This window comes from Leptopilina boulardi, unplaced genomic scaffold (genome assembly GCF_019393585.1).
Source record: "Leptopilina boulardi isolate dan_hultmark-lab unplaced genomic scaffold, ZJU_Lbou_2.1 LbouV2_278, whole genome shotgun sequence".
In the NCBI taxonomy this organism is placed as follows: domain Eukaryota; kingdom Metazoa; phylum Arthropoda; class Insecta; order Hymenoptera; family Figitidae; genus Leptopilina; species Leptopilina boulardi.
This window is the reverse complement of record NW_026137838.1, coordinates 7,061,719-7,082,352: the sequence shown is the minus strand read 5'-3', so window position 1 is coordinate 7,082,352 and position 20,634 is coordinate 7,061,719. Positions and strand designations below refer to the sequence as shown.

The following is a 20,634-nucleotide window of genomic DNA, read 5'->3' as shown; positions in this document are numbered from 1 at the left end:
AGTCGTCTGTTTTAATATTTTTTTATCCTTCTTTTAAAATTGTAAAACCAGACGATTAAGCGACTCACAAGGATGTTTTTCTAATCCTGTTGTAAACAAAAATTTTTTTTTTCCGCAACGAATAGATGCTGCGTTCACACCGAGGGTGGCCAGCGCCGTCACTTTGACGAGTGTCGCACAGCTGGAAAACGAAGAGTTTCGAGAGCAAAGGCGCGAGAATGAAGGAGAAGAACTCTTGTGAGAGATAAAAGGGGGAAAATAAGAGTTGTATTTGTATATATATATATACGTTCGCGTGCGTAAGTTATCTATATATCCCGCTTCCAACCTACACGTGTCTCCGCGTGTCTCGTCGCTGTTCCGGGCTCAACATTCTTGTGGTTCTCTCCTTTCTCATTCTTTGCGCCGCATCCTCGTGCTCCACTTTGTCTCTTCCTCTTTTCCTTCTCTCAGTATATTTGCATTCACACAAACGTCTAATACTCGTTGCACCCTCTATTCAATGAATGACCATCATTGGTACACATTTCAGAGTTTGGACATTATCAAAACGTGTTTTTGTATTTTCATGAGATTTCTGATTTTTATAATTGGCATCTCTAACACTCACCTGCAATTGCATATATACAATTGGATACAATCTAGCTATAGTAGAATTTGTTATTTGGAAAAATAACGATTGGAAAAGCATGTTTCTTTTAACAAGACATCTTTATTATCTATACGTTTAAACACAAAAAAAAAGAAGTGAAACGAATTCGAATATTTCAGAATAATTTGAAAAGATATAATTGACTGGAGCATTGAAATATAATTCAAGTTCAGTGGCATAAAGTTATGTAAAAAAAATTTTTTCCTGGAATTCCATCAATTAGATTCATGTTTCTAGAAAGAGGGGCGTATATATGGGGATGATAAACCAGAGAATGGAAAGAAATGAACGTGTGTCAAGCCAAAGTGGAAAGACCGATGCGCAATGGCACTGTCAAAACATCTCTACTCGCATCAGAATTCACCCTCTCTTTTATCGTCTGTGTGTGTATGTATGACTGTGTTTTTGTCTCTCTCTTTACCACCCGGTTCGAAAAGGCAGAAGTGCATCCAGCACTCGCGGTGCGGATCAGCCACCCGTAATGCTCAGAGCAGTTCATCACTCTTGGCGGACACGAACGAGCGGACGAACAGGCAGTGCCGCATAATATATCGGTTTAAAAGTGCCATTTATTTAACGGCGTTTATACCACACAGAAAACCCCGCGGAACAAAAAGCACTCGAGCGCGTTCACTTCTGTCAGGAAATAATAATGAGGTTAGCAGGTTCGTCGAATATTGCGTTGCATTTGCTCATTAATTAAACATGTATTTATATATTATATGTGGGTTCAAAAAATATTCATCAGAGGCAATTTTTTTTTTTTTTTTTGGTATGGTAAAAATTGGTGTGGTCCTTATTAATTTTTGTTATTGGTGTTGGAATTTAGTAATAGCTTTGGTTTTAGGTACCTGTTTTTGACCATACTGAAAATTAGTGGATTTATTAATTTTCGGTATTATTTGGTGTTGGAAACTAGTACTAGGTTTGGTACTTTCTGAAAGGAAAAGTTTCTAAAACCAAAGAATACCGAAAATTAATAAAAGGGATACTAATTTTGTGTATTGTCAAGAACTGGTACGTAGGTTCTGAAAGCAAAACTACTACCAGATTCTAAAACCAAATAATGTCGAAAATTATTAAATACATGGTAAATTTTCAGTATGGTCCGAAACTGGTACGTTCTGCAAACAAAGCTGGTACTCGTTTTGTAATCAAATACCGAAAATCAATATAATACTAATTATAAGTTTGGGCCAAAACTGGTGCGTTCTGAAAGCAAGGTAGTGCTAACTTCTACTTATATAGCGAAAATTAATATGATCCCTACTAATTTTCTGTGTGGTCAAGAAAATACGATTTGAAAGTAAAACTATTACCAAATTCCAAAACCAAATAATACCGAAAATTAATAAACCCATACTAATTTTTCAGCATCGTCAAAAACTGCGGTACGTTCTGAGAGCAATGCTAGTGCTAATTTCTACTTAAATACCGAAAATTAATTTGGTCTATACTAATTTTCTTTATGGTCAAAAACTGGTACGTTCTCAAAGCATACTGAAATTTTATAGAATACTGAAAATTAGTATAGGTTATACTAATTTTCATTATTATTTGGTGATAGAAACCAGTACTATATCTTTGCTTTCGGAACGTATCCGTTTTTGACCACGATGAAAATTAGTGTGGAGTATATTAATTTTCGGTACTAATTACCGATTTTTGGTATCAAAATAGAACCAAATGACAATTTAGTACCTGAAGTTGGTATTAAATTGATACCTTTCTTTTTACAGTGTTCTGACCATACTGGAAATAAGTATAGACCATATTAATTTGGTTAGAAATTAGTACCATCTGTACTATGAGAACGTACTAATTTTTGTGACCACACTGATAATTAGTAAAGACCAAATTAATTTCATTAGAAACTAGTACCAATTTTAATTTCGGAACGTACCAGTTATTGACCGTACTGAAAATTAGTGTGGACCATATTAATTTTTATTATTAATTTGTTACAAGGTCCTATCAATGTACCAGTATTTGATCACACTGATAATTACTATAGACCATATTAATTATATTACAAACTACTGGTACCATTTTTAATTTCGGAATGTACCAGTTTTTGACCGTACTGAAAATTAGTCCAGACCATATTAAGTTGATTGGAAATTAGTAATATTTTTGCTTTCGGAATGTATCAATTTTTGACCATACTAGAAATTAGTGTGGACCATATTAATTTTTGGTTTTCATTAGTTACAAACTGGTCATATCAATGTACCAGTATTTGACCACACTGATAATTTTTATAGACCATAATAATTTCATTAGAAATTAGTAGCATTTTTAATTTCAGAACTTACCAGTTTTTAACCATCCTGAAAATTGGTGTGAACCATATTAATTCATGGTATTAATTGGTTACAAGGTGATCGTATCAATGTACTAGTTTTTGACCATACTGAAAATGAGTATATAAGCCATATTAATTTGGTTAAAAATTAGCAAAATTTTTGCTTTCAGAACGTATCAATTTAATTTATTTGATAATAATTACTGCTTTGAAACTAGTCCAATAATTTTGCTTTCAGAACGTACCAGTTCTTGACCACATTGAAAATTAGTGTGGACCCATATTAATTTTCTTTTTTAATTGGTTACAAACTGGTCGTATTAATGTACCAGTTTTTGACCATACTTAAAATCATTTTAGACCATATTAATTTCATAAGAAACTAGTACCATCTTTACTTCCAGAACGTACCTATTTTTGACCATGGTGGAAACTAGTATGGACCTTATCAATTTTTGGTATTATTTGGTGCAACAGAAACTACTACTAAAGCATTGCTTTCAGAACATACTTGATAATATTTACTGTTAGAAACTAGTATTATAATTTCGCTTTCAGAACGTACCATTTTTTGACCATACGGAAAATTAGTCTAGATCATATTTATTATTGGTTAGAAATTAGTACTAGTTTTACTTTCAGAACGTTTTAGTTTCCTAAATAGTATAAAAACATAGGTACCCCGATTTTGAAATTCGTTATATTAATTTTTAAAAATGAAAAGTCCTAATCCAACATGATTCGCTGGCTTTATACCATGATCGTTTAAATAAATTGTTTATACGGAAATTAATCAAAATAAATACATAACAGTTTCCTTCAATTGGATGAGGATATATATATATATATATATATATAGTGTCAAAGCACATTTTACTATATGGGAGAATTGCCTTCGAAGCCATGGAAATGATGGCATAGGGGTCTCATGCTAGGAAGCATACATCCTCCGCTATCTAAATAATTATCGCAGCCATTAACATCACGTGGCGTTGTCCGGTTGGAAGCAAGACCCAGCGCCCTGCCACCGTATACGAATATTATGAATATACGCATATATATATATATATATATGTGTGTATCGCTAGTTATTCCAGGCACGTGAACTCCCAACACATATTCTCCATAGTATTCTCTCTCTTATACATATATATACAGCAGCTCTTAACGTCCAACCGCGTTTATAAGACGAAACCTTCTGTTATTGATTACAAGCACTTATGCCGGCATGTGTCATGATACTTATCATACAACAAACAGATGACTTTTCTCTCATTGCAATTTTTCTTTTTGCTTAAAATTCAAAACCACTTATATTTGTTTTGATCATGAGAAAAATAAATTTTGAAAGAGTAGCAGCCTTATTGAAGGAACCGCCAATTAGCTCGAAATAATGAACTGCGCGGTATAGCTAACTTTTTTTTTTTTCCACCGCGTACTAAACCGCCTGAAGCTAGAGTTGAACTTCTTGGATTTTACGTCAAAGTAGATGTTGATAATATTACACTGTTATAATATATAATATATAACTTGAAACTTAATTAAAAATGAAGAATAATATTGAAAGTGTAAATAAAAACTTTGCGTCTATAAGAAGAAACATGGACTTATAAATAATTAATGATTAAAAATTAAAGGCCAAAAAAAAAAAAAAAAAGAAGAAGAAGAAGTTGGTATTAGAAAGAAAGCAAAGGTTATACACAAACAGAAGGGATAAATACTGCAGACGACGACCTGCAGAAGCCAAAGGGGTCTCTGGCAAAAAAAGTAAACGGCGCGATCGAGTGAGAACGATTCAATCAGGAGCCACATAAATCTCCTCCCTGCGGACATCTCGAGCCCCCAGTCTCTCTCTCTCTCTCTCTCTCTCTCTTTTTCTCTCTTGCGCCATACCATCCTTTTCTTTCTTTGGTCCATGAGAGTAGCTTGGACCTTTGACTCTCTGCGGCTCCTGGTTCCGCTTCTCTTTCTCGCTTCTTCTTCTTTCTTCTTCTCTTTCTTTTCCCTCTTCTCTTCACTTTTGGTATCCAGACACAGTATTAATTATGCGCCGTGCATTCCCGGGTTCGGTACCAGTATTTGCAGCAGGCATTGTTAGCTCTCTTCGTCTTTGCTACCGTTCTACACTCATCCCATATATCCCCTCTTTGGGAGATTCAATTCTTTACCTAAATACTGTGGGAAAATAACTTTTTATTTGGGATAAAAAAAGAGATAGCTATTTCCTAACAAGTGGTTTTTCTCCTTTTCCTTGACTCTCTCTTTTTGTATATGTGACAAATCAGTATAATATATATACTTGAGTGGAGAAAAAGGTGTCGACTAGCATGTGTGACAGACTGAAAATAAATCAACGCTTAACGTGCTTTATTTAAAGAACACCCTTTTACTATATATATATATATATATATATGAAGGGTCTTTTTCGTATTCTACCCTCGGAGAGAACCCCTTTAATAGACTCAGTTCGGGGTGGCTTCTTCAGCGCCATCACTTTCGAGCGCATTATTTTCTATATATATATATATATATATATATATATATACCCTTTGGATTCAAGCCGAACCTCGATTTCGGCATAAATCAGCCTCTTCTCTCGTCTAAAGGACAATCCGATTCTTCTTTCTCTTCTCCCTCAGAGAAAGGAGGAGGAGGAGGAGAAGGCGGATATAGAAAAAGAGAGAAGGAGGCGCACTAATATTTTATTGTCAGCTTATTAAATGAAATCTCTTTTATTTGCTAGGAGATTTACATCTGTTTCACAGTTTTCCAACCTGTTTGCTAACAACAAATTAATTGGGGTAATATTCGGAAAAAAGTATAAGGTAATTTTTACTATATATCTATACAAAGTAAAAGCTAAATGGTCAGGAAATTGCGCGCACATCTCTGGCAAATTTTGTTCCACAGTAATAGAAAAAAAATTGCTTCTGATGTAGGAAAATTTATTTCGGAAATTGTAGATTTTACTATGTTCGTAAGCAAAAGTTGCTGGAAATGGGCGGAAAATGCAGACAGTTTAGATTTACTTTGGAAAGTATAGTAAAATTTACTTTATATTTGTTTTCCATTCTTCGGGACGTTCATTGGTGAATACGTTTTAGTGGCCTCAGCGAAACTAAAATTATTATTATTATTATTATTATTATTATTATTAGTATTATACTAGTAGTATTAGTAAAAAGTACTAGTATTAATAAAAGTATTCGTACTACTATTAATGTTAGTATTAGTAAAAGTATTATTAATAGTGCTTGTACTATTAATAACAGTACTAGTATTAGTATTAAGATTAGTAAAAGTATTATTAACAACACTAGTTTTAGTATTATTATTATTAGTGTTAGTATTAGTAAAAGTATATAAAAATATTAGTACTAGTATTAGTTATAGTATTAGTAATAGTACTAGCAATAGTAAAAGTACTAGTATCAGTGCTAGTAATAATAAAAGTATTCAAACTAGTATTCATAAAAGTATTAGTACTAGTATTAATGTTAGTATTAGTAAAGTTATTAATAATAGTACATGTATTGCTAAAAGTATTAGTAGCAGTACTAGTATTAATGTTAATATTAGTAAAAGTATATAAATGTATTAGGACTAGTTTTAATGTTAGTAAACGTATTAGTAATAAGTACTAGCATTAGTAAAAGTATTCATGCTAGTATTAGTGTAAATATTAGTACTATTATTAGTAATATTACTAATAATAGTACTCATAATAGTACTAGTAATAGTATCAGTAATATTATTAGTCAAAGTACTAGTATTAATGTAAGTATTTGTAGAAGTATTCATACTAGTATTAATAAAAGTTTTAGTACTAGGATTAGTAATAGTATCAGTAATAGTAATAGTACTAGTAAAAGTACTAGTGTCACTACTAGTAAAAGTACTAGTATCAGTACTAGTATCAGTACTAGTAAAAGTACTAGTATCAGTACTAGTAAAAGTACTAGTAAAGTACTAGTATCAGTACTAGTAAAAGTACTAGTAAAGTACTAGTATCAGTACTAGTATCACTACTAGTAAAAGTACTAGTATCAGTACTAGTAAAAGTACTAGTATCCGTACTAGTACTAGTATTAGTGCTAGTATTAGTAAAAAGTATTTGTAGTAGTACTAATATTAGTAAAAGTATTAGTATCAGTATAAGCATTAGCATTAGTGTTAGTATTAGTATAAGCATTATAGCATTAGTATTAATACTTAGTATTAAGATTAGTAAAAGTATTAGTATTATTTTTGTTATTATTATTATTATTATTATTCATACAATGATTTACTTGAAAAGAGTTAATATAGTTTTTTTTTTGCAACTTTTAGCAAACACTAAATTGTTTTGCAGTCGACTGTAAGTACCCGTACATAGCGACCAATCTGTAATTCATAACTCGACTACTCTTGACGTTTCTTGCTCCATGCTGAGATGAAAAGAGGTCGAAATAGAAAAAGAGAGAGAGGGAGAGAAAGATAGATATGCGAATATAAATTATGCAGTAGAAGAAAAGATATAGAGAGGATCTTTGGCCTATCAAGTTATCTCGTGAGAAGAAATCTTGACCTGGCCAAACGTCATCTTTGAAAGTTTCGCAATATGAAAAATCTAATACTTTAATTTTAAGTTTCAATTAGGTAAAATTATATTTGTGCCAAAGTAACTATTTAAAAATAAATAGTTTTTTATTTATTAATTTTATCATTTTCTTATTATATTTGTAAGAAATTAGAATTTTTAGTTTAAAATTAGAAGTTGAAATCAGAATGAATATATATATATATGTAGTTGAATGGACCAAAAGCATGTCTTCGTAACCACCAACTCTGTTATCAGCTGCGACGGACAGCTTGCCTAATAAATGATTCTCCTAATTCCTTTCTTTGCATACTGGCTGGAATATAATGGCCGTTATATCGTTCAACCAAGCAAGCTCTTATATATTCATTTTACACTGATAGAAATAAGTTAGTGAATTTTACGATATCTACTAGTGGATTAGAAATTTATGTACAATCTTATACCTTATATAAAATAGGTCGATAAAGAATCCGTAAATATTAAATAACAATAATAATAATAATAATAAAATATGTATAATAATTCCCCCCCTGTACACACCTGTATCCCTTTAATCTAGTTTTGAGGTTATGTTCACTGATTTTAACCTCAAAACCTCCTGATCTAAGAACTTAAAGTTTTACCTTAATTTTGGAACCTAGAAAACAACCTCTGGGTTTGTTAATATTTTAACAGCAATATTTTTAGTGTCTTTTATGTCAACAAAACTTTTTGGGGATTTTTCAAAAAAAAATTTATAGTAATAAACAAGTTTTGTTTACTTGTTTTAATTTGAAATTTTTTTTTCTACTTTTATTTTGAAGAGATAATAATTTTTTACCGCTCAGCTATATATGTACGTAAAAGTGAATAGTAATAAAAGTCAAGTATCATTTTCAGCATATCACAAAACTTGGCTGTACAATATATATATATATAGAAATGATGAATTGTTCACTAAATTTATAAATTACAGAAAACCAGAAATATATAAAGTGAGCAAAAAAAAAAAAAGGGATGAGCGAAATAAAGGCATAAAGCATCATAACGAGTGCTGTTAACGTCCGTGTCCAATTCCACCTCTATATAAAAAAAAAATAAATAAAATATAATACAAAACTTCGCTTCATCTTCTGTCAAATACATATGATTTTTAAACCCTGTGCTCATATTGTGAACATGGAAATTGAAATTTCATTCAGACATTGTATAATAAATATAAAAATTCTCATCTTTATTTAATATCAAATTTGATTGAAGAAAAAGAAAAAGAAGAAGATGAGGAGGAGGAGGATATAAAAAATTGAGCAATTCGTTATCCCAGCAATTAGTTTGAAACGAAGTACTCTTGTTAAACATCTCTCTTTCCCGAATGGTTCTCCTCGTGTGCGGAGAGAAAGCATCCATAGGACGAAAATCAATTTGCTCTCGCGCTTCGCAGAGATTGCATTTTCACCCCGACAACTTTCAATTCGTCTTTTCGCTTCGCTTTCTCCTTTACACATACATATAAACATTTCTCTGTATATATATACACAGGTAATTTAATTCACACGGCTGGAAAAAAAAAACGTCCCAATGCTTAATTGACTTGAACAAGTGGGATTTATGAAACTTCAAATTGAAATTAATAGCATTTCTAATTTTCCAAATGAAGTCTAATTTAATGTTTCCTTGAAGGTATCAAGTTAATACTAAATTGAATCAAACATAATGCTATATAGGATTAAGTTTAATCCAAAAGTATTATTAAAGATTAGTGTTTTTTTTGCATGCTGATAAAGGTGTACGACCCAATTACTATGAGGAAAAAACGTTTTTTTTTAATGTTGTTTTCTAAACTTCTGACGGTCATATCTTTGCATTAACTAAAGATAAAAGATTAATTAAACGATTGATTTGTAGGGAATTTTTTAAGCTTTCAAATGACATTCTAATCTTTCCAATTAAAATAATAGATAAAGTACGATTTGGCTTAAAAACTAACATTGCCTGCTAAAGTAACGTTTACTACCATCGTAACGGTTGTCATGGAAACGGTTGCTATGGTAACTGTTTTGTATGGAAACGATTGCTATGGAAACGGTTGCTATGGAAACGGTTGCTACGGTAACTGTTACCATGGAAAAGGTAGCTATATAGAAACGGTTGCTATGAAAACGGTTACTATAGTAACTATGACTATTGAAAGGTTGCTATGGAAAAAGTTACTATAGAAAGGTTGTTATGGTAACAGTTGCTATGGAAACAGTTACTATAATAACTGATGCTATTGAAAGGTTGCTATGGAAACGGTTACTATGGAAAGTTTGTTATGGTAACAGTTGCTATGGAAACGGATACTATAGTTACTGTTACTATGGAAAGTTTTTTATGGTAGCAGATGGTATGGAAACGGTTACTTTACTAACTGTTACTATGGAAAGTTTGTTATGGTAACAGATGGTATGGAAACGGTTACTATAGTAACTGTTACTATGGAAAGTTTGTTATGGTAACAGTTGCTATAGAAACGGTTGTTATGGAAACGGTTGCTACGGTAACTGTTACTGTAGAAAAAGTTGCTATGGAATCGGTGCTATGTAAAATTATTGCTATGATAACTGTTACCGCGGCAACCATATATATAAGAGTACAATGAACGGACAGCCTGAAAGCCTATAGGCTTTTGGGCCTGAACCTTACTGAAACTTTCTAAAAAATTAATAATTTTATCCAAATAATAATATCAATTTTGATCCAATTCGATATCAACTCGATACATTCAAGGAAACAGTTTTAATACTTTTTTAATACACAATCAAAAAATTCATTATACAGTTATATACCAGTAATGCGCCAGTAGTTGTCAATTTTTGATAGATTTCTATTTTTGAAAATAGTTATTTTAAATCGAATATGGCAAAATCCTTTAACGCTTCTGAGATTCGAGAGATTTTTGTTGAAATTGTATGTGTCCTCATTCCAAAGTACATATATATATATATATAAATAAAGTGGTGGCGCCTTTATTTCCAAAGTAGGTGGACATATCATCGTGGTGGTGGGACAAGCAAAAGCCACCGTGCACGCCACACTGAGCATATAATGGTGCACCATTTGCCCTGTGAGCATTATTGCGCGCGCGTTGTATATATTCCACACATCTTTTATTCATCCGACAGAGTGGAGCCTTAATTTGAATTGAATGGGATTTATAAATTATTTCAAATTATAGTCGCGACGCATGACTGGCCTGAGAGAAACTGAGCTACTGTGGCTGCGACTATTACTCTTATGCGAGAGCTGAGAGCTGTAGTTCTCGTTGTTATGGTGATGTTGGTATGAATGCTGCGCTACTGCTACTGCTACTTTGGACCACGCGGGTCGCCAAGACGGCAGGTGCATTCCCCTACTCTCTCTCTCTCTCTCTCTTTAAGAAAATGGCATTACTCACTTCTTTTAAACTCTTGTCATCTACGTTGAGGGAGAAAGAGAGAGAGAGAGAAAGAGAGGGGGAGAGAAAGAGAGAGAGAGACTAAAAACAATCCTATTACATAAGCAGACGATTCTACGAGACAGTTATAGAACGCGAATAACATCACAATGAATTCATAATCTGTGAACAATTTTTTTATACTTTTATCGACAGTTTTTTATATAGAGGTTTGTTTTCACCGTGTGGGTAAATTAAATCTTCCGAGAAGTTAAAAGCAGTAGATGTAGATGTAGATGTTTTTAAGCTTTTTGGTATTTCGGTCTCTTGACACTAGAAATTGACCTGATTTTCAGGTTATGTTAGCTGATTTTAACCTACAAACCCAGCGTCCTCTTAACTTATGTCTTTGATCTTAAATTATAAAAGGTTATGTTTATCTTCTGAGCCATACTTATCAGTTAATTTTTAGGTTATGTTTGCCTTTCGGTCCATATCACAGAATTGTCGATTACCGTACCTAGACGAATTATTATATTAATTAATTACTACTATTTGCTAAATGTTATTTAAATCATTAAGATTTCACTGATGAAATATAGTTAAAATTTAGCAACTGAATCACATCATTAAGATTTTCAATAAAATTTAGTCACATTTTACTGAAAATTTACTGGAATTATTACTGATTTAAACAGTCAAATCTGCATTATCGTTGATCGGTAAAACAGATGGAACTGGAATTATTACTGATTTAAACAGTCAAATCTGCATTAACGTTAATCGGTAAAACAGATGGATTATTAATAGGAAAATCTACATTGTCATTAATCGGTAAAACAGATGGAATAAAGCAGTCAAATCTGCATTATCGATAATCGGTAAAACATACGGATTTTTAATAGTGAAATTTGCATTGCCATTAGTCGGTAAAACAGATGGAATAAAGCAGTCAAATATGCATTATCGATAATCGGTAAAAACATACGGATTTTTAATAGTGAAATCTGCATTGCCATTAGTAGGTAAAGCAGATGGAATAAAGCAGTCAAATCTGCATTATCGATAATCGGTAAAACATACGGATTTTTAATAGTGAAATTTGCATTGCCATTAGTCGGTAAAACAGATGGAATAAAGCAGTCAAATATGCATTATCGATAATCGGTAAAAACATACGGATTTTTAATAGTGAAATCTGCATTGCCATTAGTAGGTAAAACAGATGGAATAAAGCAGTCAAATCTGCATTATCGATAATCGGTAAAACATACGGATTTTTAATAGTGAAATTTGCATTGCCATTAGTCGGTAAAACAGATGGAATAAAGCAGTCAAATATGCATTATCGATAATCGGTAAAAACATACGGATTTTTAATAGTGAAATCTGCATTGCCATTAGTAGGTAAAACAGATGGAATAAAGCAGTCAAATCTGCATGATCGATAATCGGTAAAAACATACGGATTTTTAATAGTGAAATCTGCATTGTCATTGGTCGGTAAAACAAACAAATAAAGCAGTTAAATCTGCATTATCGATAATCGGTAAAAACAGACGGATTTATATAGTCAAATCTGCATTATCATCAATCGGTAAAACAGATTTGACTGTTTCAATCAGTAAATAAATTTTTATTAATTTTCCATAAAAATATTACTTGAATTTAAGTTGAAATCTCGCACTAAAGTGATTCAATTACTAATTATTTATTTTTTTCTACGATAAAAAATGTAATCTTGAAAGTAAAATTTTATTGAATTACAATATAGCAAAGTGTAAATGGATAAATTATTCATGGAAAATCAATTTCTTTTGTACACATATATTTTAGTTTCGATCATATATATATATATATATATATATATATCGTATACGCGTACGTCTCAACAATAAAGCCAATTGGCATCGATATTGGGCAGCCAATTGAGTTTATTATGCTATCGTATGTGGTAACAGGACCAGGGTTTGTTCGCCAGCCAGGAGTAATGTCTATTCATGTAGGGCATATTCGCCTCGCAATTTCGTTTTCCTCGCGTTTAATCATGAGGGCCAGTTGTGGCGTCGCGCAGCACATACTTTAGGGATGGGGGGGGAAGAAGAGACATAGAGGGTGAGATTGTGTGTGACGATGGATTCGCGGGGTGTTTGCGGAGGCAAAAGTGGGGTAGAATTTGTGGGGCAAAAAGGGGGCGGGCAGAGCCCCGCTCGGGCCGTCATTTGTCAGGAGCTGTCGCAACGTGAGCGTGTTTCTGTTCCAGCGGCGCAGATAGCAGCCATCCATAGGCCGTTCATCTTTATTCCTTTCTATACACACACACACACATATATATATATATATATATATATATATATATATACATTCATGTATATTGGGGTGATACCTCACCCCATACAACTCCACCCATACCCCGTATACACGAACTCATTTAATTACAACAAACAATTTATTAGGTCCATTCGGTACACGCCCAACTCTCTGTAGGGGTGCATATTTCGTACAGAGGCGCCACCTGAGAGCAATGCCAATCATTGATACCTCTCTGATTAATTCAGTTTGTTCTCTCTATATATATATCTCTTTCTCTCAATTTTCCTTGCCCCAGAAGAATAGGGTGAAATAAAATTCGATACTATATTGTTTCTCACTGTAAAGTTTAATCCGGATGTTATCTTGGGGTAAAGTTTACAATTTTTTTTTACTAATTGGTATCAAAATATAATTGTCACAGCAAATTTAAGGTTAGTTTATAAAACAAACAGAGTTGGAATGTAAGAGTCAAAAATAGTTTCGACAAAAACAAAGGTGGATAGCAATGAAATTTTGTCTAACCATAATTTTCGGAAAGTGTATTTAGGCTGTGTTCACAATACAAAACATTTAAGTTATAGGTAGGATTTAAATTTTGCCCAACAAAAATTTTTGGAAAATGTACATATACATAATATGTATTGTACACAGCCTAATCGCAGTTATTCACTTTCAGAAAATTATAATTGGACAAAATTATTCAATGCTACCCGCACCTTTGCTTTAGCCGAACATATTTTGGACTCTTACTTCCCAACCCTGTTTATTTTATGAACTATAACCTTAAATCTGCTGTGACGGACATAAATGTAACTATATTTCACCTTATCTCCTAACAAATTTTTTCTTATTCAACTAATCACTATTATAAAATAAATAAAAAAAACCAACAGTATAACTAAGATAATTCATAAATTATCGGAATAATAAGAAATCAAGCATTGTGAATGTAAAATTATTTAATATGAAAATTCGAAAAATTGTAAATTGGAAAAATCGATTTTACAAAAATTCGATAATCTAAATATTTTTTAATACAAAACCAGGACAGAAGCGCAAGTCAATGTTGTTTACCAGATCAATTGATCCAAATGAGTTTGAAACGTGTTTTATATATATATATATATATATATATAGAATAGATATATGTGCGAGGGTTAAGAGTTCGAGGATAAATATATAATAAAAAGAAAATAATAATAATAATCAATTGCGGCGGTGTCTGTTGCTGCGGTTTGCGGACTATAAAGAAAAGGATCTCTTTCTCATCCTCTTTTTGAGGTAATTTCTCCATCCTCTTTGATATCATAAGATACTCCCTCGCTTTATTATTAAAAAGTTAAAACTCCAATGGGAGCCGGCGGCAATCTTGTGCGGCCATTTAGTAATTTCTCCCGCGTTCCGCGGTTGGTTTCCACGGTTTTTATATATATATATATATATAAGTAACAAACGTTTATTAAGTATACCCGCGTTCCAAAAGGGGGAAATAGTAGCCATGTACTTTTGCCATAGAAATTTATTTTATAGTTCATTATACATTATTATATTTCTATATTAAAATTTTACTTATAAGTTAAATTTTCTGTTTTTTATAAAATTTTATTTCTTTATTTTTTTATCATTTTTAAAGTGATAAAACTAAACAAATATATATACGCACTAAAAAAAAATTCATTGATTCAAGTAATTTAAATTATTTGGCAAATATTTAATTGTTTCGAATATTTTTTATTTGAATCAAAAAAATATGTATTTGATTCAAATAATTCACTTTATTTTTATTTGATATACAAATAACTATTTATTTGATACAATAAAATAAAATACTTAGGTCTAATCCACTTGGAAAGATTCCCCGGAAAGTGCCCCCTAGAGGTTCTATCAGAATTCCACCGGAACTTCCACCGGAACTTCCAACGTAATTCCGTCGGAATTCCATCGGACTTCCAAAGGATTTCCGATGGGATTCCGACGGATTTTCGACGGAGTTCCGACGGAATTAGGACTCTTAAAATTTTGAAAAAAAATTAATTGGAATTCCGTCGGAATCCCATCGGAGTTCCAAAAGATTTCCTTTGGTATTCCGACGGAGTTTCGACGGAATTAGGACTCTAAAAATTTTGAAAAAAAATTAATTGGAATTCCGTCAGAATTCCGTCGGAATTCCATCGGAGTTCCAAAGGATTTCCGATGGGATTCCGACGGAATTAGGACTCTAAAAATTTTGAAAAAAATTAAGCGGAATTCCGTCGGAATACCATCGGAGTTCCAAAGGATTTCCGATAGGATTCCGGCGGAATTAGGACTCTAAAAATTTAAAAAAAAATTAATCGGAATTCCGTTAGAATTCCGTCGGAATCCCATCGAAAATTCTTTGGAACTCCGATGGAATTCCGACGGAATTACGTTGGAAGTTCCGGCGGAATTCTGATAGAACCTCCAGGTGGCACTTTCCGGGGAATCTTTCCAAGTGGGACTAAATATTTATTCGGTTCAAATACATATATTTACTGGATATATTAGACAAAATAAATTATTTACTTGGATCAAGTAATTTTTATTTGTTCCAAGTAATTCTTTTTTTTTCAATGTATATTTTGTATAATTTACTATAAGTTATATTATAAGTGAACAATTGAAAATTTACGTTCTTACTTTACATTTGAAAAAAAATTTTTTAATACACCAAAGGGTCCTTCTCTTTTTTTTTCATGTAATTTTTTTTTCTCTACTCGCTCAGGTGCATAAAATGCAGTATATCATATCATCCTAGAGGGTATCACAGTAATAATATTAGATCGTATTCAGTAAAGGTAAAAGAAAGAAAACGGAACCAAAGAGCGAAAGATGGTGAGGGTTTACGATGCGAGAGAGAAGCGTTGGTATATATATATACGTATTATATAGGAGGATTTTTACGACCTAACACCGACCTACTCGGAAAAAGTACGAAAAAGAAACCTATTTCGCCCTTTTGCGCTCACAAGCCTAAACCTCCCTTCAATGTGATATACTGAATATTTTTCAGAAGAAATATTACCTTTCGTCTCTTTTTTTTTTTTTTAATAATATTATCACCTATTCACAGATTTTAATATTGTGAAATAAAATTTTTTCTTCCCCTAAAAAGAATATTTTTTCTTTAATTTTTGACTAATAATTTGCTATTCGAAAATTATTGAAAGTAAAAAAAAGATTTTCGAAATAAGAAATAGAAGGCCACAAAGGATATCTCAGGGACGAACGAAATAACTATTAAGATAACTGGAGACATCATTAATAAAACTCGTCTAACGAATCGTCTACGGAAGTTCAGCGAAGGTTAGATTTAATCGCGATAAATTTCTACAGTGTATGTCCATTCATAAAATAGCCACACTCCATCAAAATATGATGAATGATTCCAGATAATATTTTCAAAATCTCGAACATATAAAATGCTAAATGATATGGAAAGTTATGTCAATTTAGTATATATATATATCTCTTTTGATTTTTTTTTTCTTAATACATTTATAGAAGAATTCCTTTTAAATATTTAAAAAAAAAAAAAGTTTTCTGAAAGAATTTCTAAAAAAAAATATGAACCCTTGAGATAAGAGAACATCATTTTTGTTCATTATTTATAATATAAAAATCAGTCCCTTTATCTATATATAGGGTTTCGAGTGTCTTTTATCATTCGGGTATTTTTTTCTTTCTTTTGTTTTAAAATTCTGGTCAAAAATTAGTTTGTATATAATAAAAATAGTTTGCTACGGTAACGTTTTCCTAAGGCAACGGTTGTCATAGTAACGGTTGCTATAGTAAAAGTTCTTATGAAATCAGTTGCTATAAACCTATGGCAACGTTTGCTACAGAAACAGTTGCTATGAACCTATGGAAACTGTTGATACGGAAACGGTTGCCATAGTAACGATTGCTATGGAAACCGTTGATGTAATAACGGTTGCTATGGACCTATGGCCACGGTTGCCATAGTAACGGTTGTTATGGGAAAAGTTGCTGTGGTAGCGGTTGCTATGGACCTATGGCAACGGTTGCCATAGTAACGGTTGCTATAGAAACAGTTGCTGTGGTAACGGTTGCTATAGAAACAGTTGCTGTGGTAACGGTTGCTATAGAAACAGTTGCTGTGGTAACGGTTGCTATGGACCTGTGGCAACGGTTGCTATGGAAACAGTTTCTGTAGTAACGGTTTGTATGGACCTATGGCAACAGTTGCTGTGGTAGCGGTTGCTATGGACCTATGGCAACAGTTGCCATAGTAACGGTTGCTATGAAAACAGTTGCTGTGGTAACGGTTGCTATGGACCTATGGCAACGGTTGCTATGGTAACGGTTGCTATGAAAACAGTTGCTGTGGTAACTGTTGCTATGGACCTATGGCCACGGTTGCCATAGTAACGGTTGTTATGGGAACAGTTGCTGTGGTAGCGGTTGCTATGGACCTATGGCAACGGTTGCCATAGTAACGGTTGCTATAGAAACAGTTGCTGTGGTAACGGTTGCTATGGACCTATGGCAACGGTTGCTATGGACCTATGGCAACGGTTGCTATGGAAACAGTTGCTGTAGTAACGGTTGCTATGGACCTATGGCAACAGTTGCTGTGGTAGCGGTTGCTATGGACCTATGGCAACAGTTGCCATAGTAACGGTTGCTATGAAAGCAGTTGCTGTGGTAACGGTTGCTATGAAAACAGTTGCTGTGGTAACGGTTGCTATGGTAACGGTTGCTATGAAAACAGTTGCTGTGGTAACGGTTGCTATGAAAACAGTTGCTGTGGTAACGGTTGCTATGGACCTATGGCAACGGTTGCTATGGTAATGGTTGCCATAGTAACGGTTGCTATGGAAACCGTTGCTGTGGTAACAGTTGTCATGGTAATGGTTGCTATGGACCTATGGCAACGGTTTCATAAAAAATCAGTGAAAGAATTTTTGTTGATCCCAGAAAGTAATAATAAGTGAATTAGGAAAGAAAAATTTTCTTAGAATATTATTTTATGTTTGGAAAAAATTATAACTGAAAATATAACTAGGATTGTATCACAAGAATGTGAATTTATGCTAATAACAAAAAAAAAAATTACAATTCATCCCACAACAGTGTTATAAGTTCGAGGAAACAAAAAAAAAGGGGGGGGGGGATGGGGAGCAAGAGAGAGAAGGAACCGGTAGCCGCGATACCGCTTGATTACGTATTATGCTAAACATGAGAAAATGGGCTTTTAAACAGAACATCTATATTTATGTAGTCCGAGAGGAGGACACCATCAAATTAATCGCAATTTTCATTCCAGCACGAGACATGCATAATCAATATATTGTGCCCGATCGTAGAACGTCTCTATAGCGCGCGCATTTTATTATATATATATATATAAAAATCCCGCGAGGCAAAAATCAACAATTTTTTTTTCAATCCGAATACTTTTTTTTATTTTTTTCTAAATCGACAGTAAAAATTACAATTAATGATCCAAAAAAAATATATAATAGTGGATTCTATTGACTAAAAATTATATTAATTATTATCAAAAAGAAAAAATTTATTTATTTTTCAGTGGCATGTTTATATTTATTTTTTTTTAATGATAATCGAAGTGGAGAAAATTAATGGTATCTATGTTTCGTCGCAGAGAATTGCATTGGTGATTACATTCCAATTATGATTTTTGCCTGCATAATAGCTCCGGCAATAAGTTGTGCTCATCACCTGCATATATATATATATATATATATATTCGAGAAAAAGACTTAAGAAAAACCGCCACACGAGATTGCGTGCACGAGAAATTACAAAGTAAAACGTTTTTGCAAAGAGAGAAAATAAAAATGAAAAGAAAGAGAACTTGAAAATAATATTAAAAAAAATAAATTATTCTTGTATACTCGTTATTCACTACCTTGTGTTGAACGTTATATGTCCGCGCTGCTTTCACCAAAATTGAAAATTACAATCTTGTTGAACCATTGATTTCTCCCTAAAAATACCACACTTCTCCAATAAAACCAATTACATATTGATTTATATGCTTGTCACACAGTAAAATTTTTATACATTTTTTTTTTTTTTTTTTGGTTTGTTCTCTTGAGCTGTCAATATTTTTAATTTTAGAATTTTAGAATATTAAAGCTGACATTTGTTTTAGAATGCAAAAAATAGGTACATTTTTATTATTTTTGCTCTTATTTTTATTATAAAAAAAAGATTTAAACTTGAAAATATAATATTTTAATTAAAAGGGACAATTTTTGTTTTTAAATTATTATTTATTGTTTCCAGTGGGCGTTAAATGTGAAATTTGTAATTTTTTACGGCGCCCTCGATAGAGTCGTTTCTGACAATAAAAAAAATAAATAATTAAAAACAAATATTTTTTTATTTTAATATTCATACTTTTAAGTATGAGTCCGTTTTCACCGTGTATGGATAAATTTAATCTTCCGAGAGGTTAAAGGCAGTTATTCAGCGTCTGCGCAGAAGCTGTATACATTCTGCGCAGACGCAGAGTATTTATACCGCCTTTGCGTCTGCGCAGAATGTTTGTAAGCAGCTTCTGCGCAGACGCAAAGGCGGTAGATATACTCTGCGCCTGCGCAGAATGTATACAGCTTCTGCGCAAACGCTGAATATATCTATTGTCTTTAACCTCTCGGAAGATTTTTATCCCCACTGTGAAAACGGGCTCTATAAATTTTTTTTTGAAATTAGAATAAAAATAGTAAATATGTGATTTTTAGCATTTTGAAATGGAGGTCTGTCTTTTTTTAAATAGTAATTTTAGAATTTTTTTTTTTTTATTTCATTCGACTAATCGTAAATTAACTATAATCTTAATACTTTTTTGTTTTTTGTTTCATGTGCTGTGTTCACCATGGTCTTGTCTCTAGGATCCATCTTCCGTGAGTATATAAACACATTATGGGAGACTGCAAACTCCAGCCAAACGAACCTGAAATTCACGAGCAATCGTGGGTGGACAGATTTACGCGCATTCTAAATATAATATTTTACATATGTTCGTATGTTCGTTTGTTACATGTTTTTACTTCCATTGGACGTCTCATCTTCATCTTCATTTTCAATATATATATATGTTACGTGACAACATTGCTGCAATTTTTCAGGGCGTAAGTATTTTCAATATTTTCCTTTAGAAAAATAATAATTTATTTTTTTTTTTTATTTATAAGTATTGAAAATCATTGAAAAGAGGAGAAAATTCTCTTCTGAGAATTTTTTATTGGTAAACCTTTTTTTTCGTAAGTTTTCGAATTTTCCATGAAAATTAGTTGAAATTTTCATTTTAAAGAATTTTTATTAGATGTAATTATTTTTTAGTCGAATTTTTATTTTTTGAATTATAGTATTTGACA

General features: G+C 32.3%; 1 protein-coding gene across 2 annotated transcripts in view; it reads left to right on the top strand.

The window, feature by feature from the left end:
• Nucleotides 1–20,258, top strand: part of LOC127281803 (proteoglycan 4-like) — a 97,045-nt gene extending 76,787 nt beyond the window's left edge. The window contains exon 6 of one of the 2 annotated variants that reach the window (XM_051305711.1): nucleotides 20,149–20,258. In XM_051305711.1, the coding sequence (XP_051161668.1) occupies nucleotides 20,149–20,172 (24 nt within the window). In that variant the 3' untranslated portion in view covers nucleotides 20,173–20,258. The remainder of the gene's footprint in view (nucleotides 1–20,148) is intronic. The other variant, XM_051305710.1, reaches the window with a different exon arrangement.
• The last annotated feature ends 376 nt before the right edge of the window (nucleotides 20,259–20,634 follow it).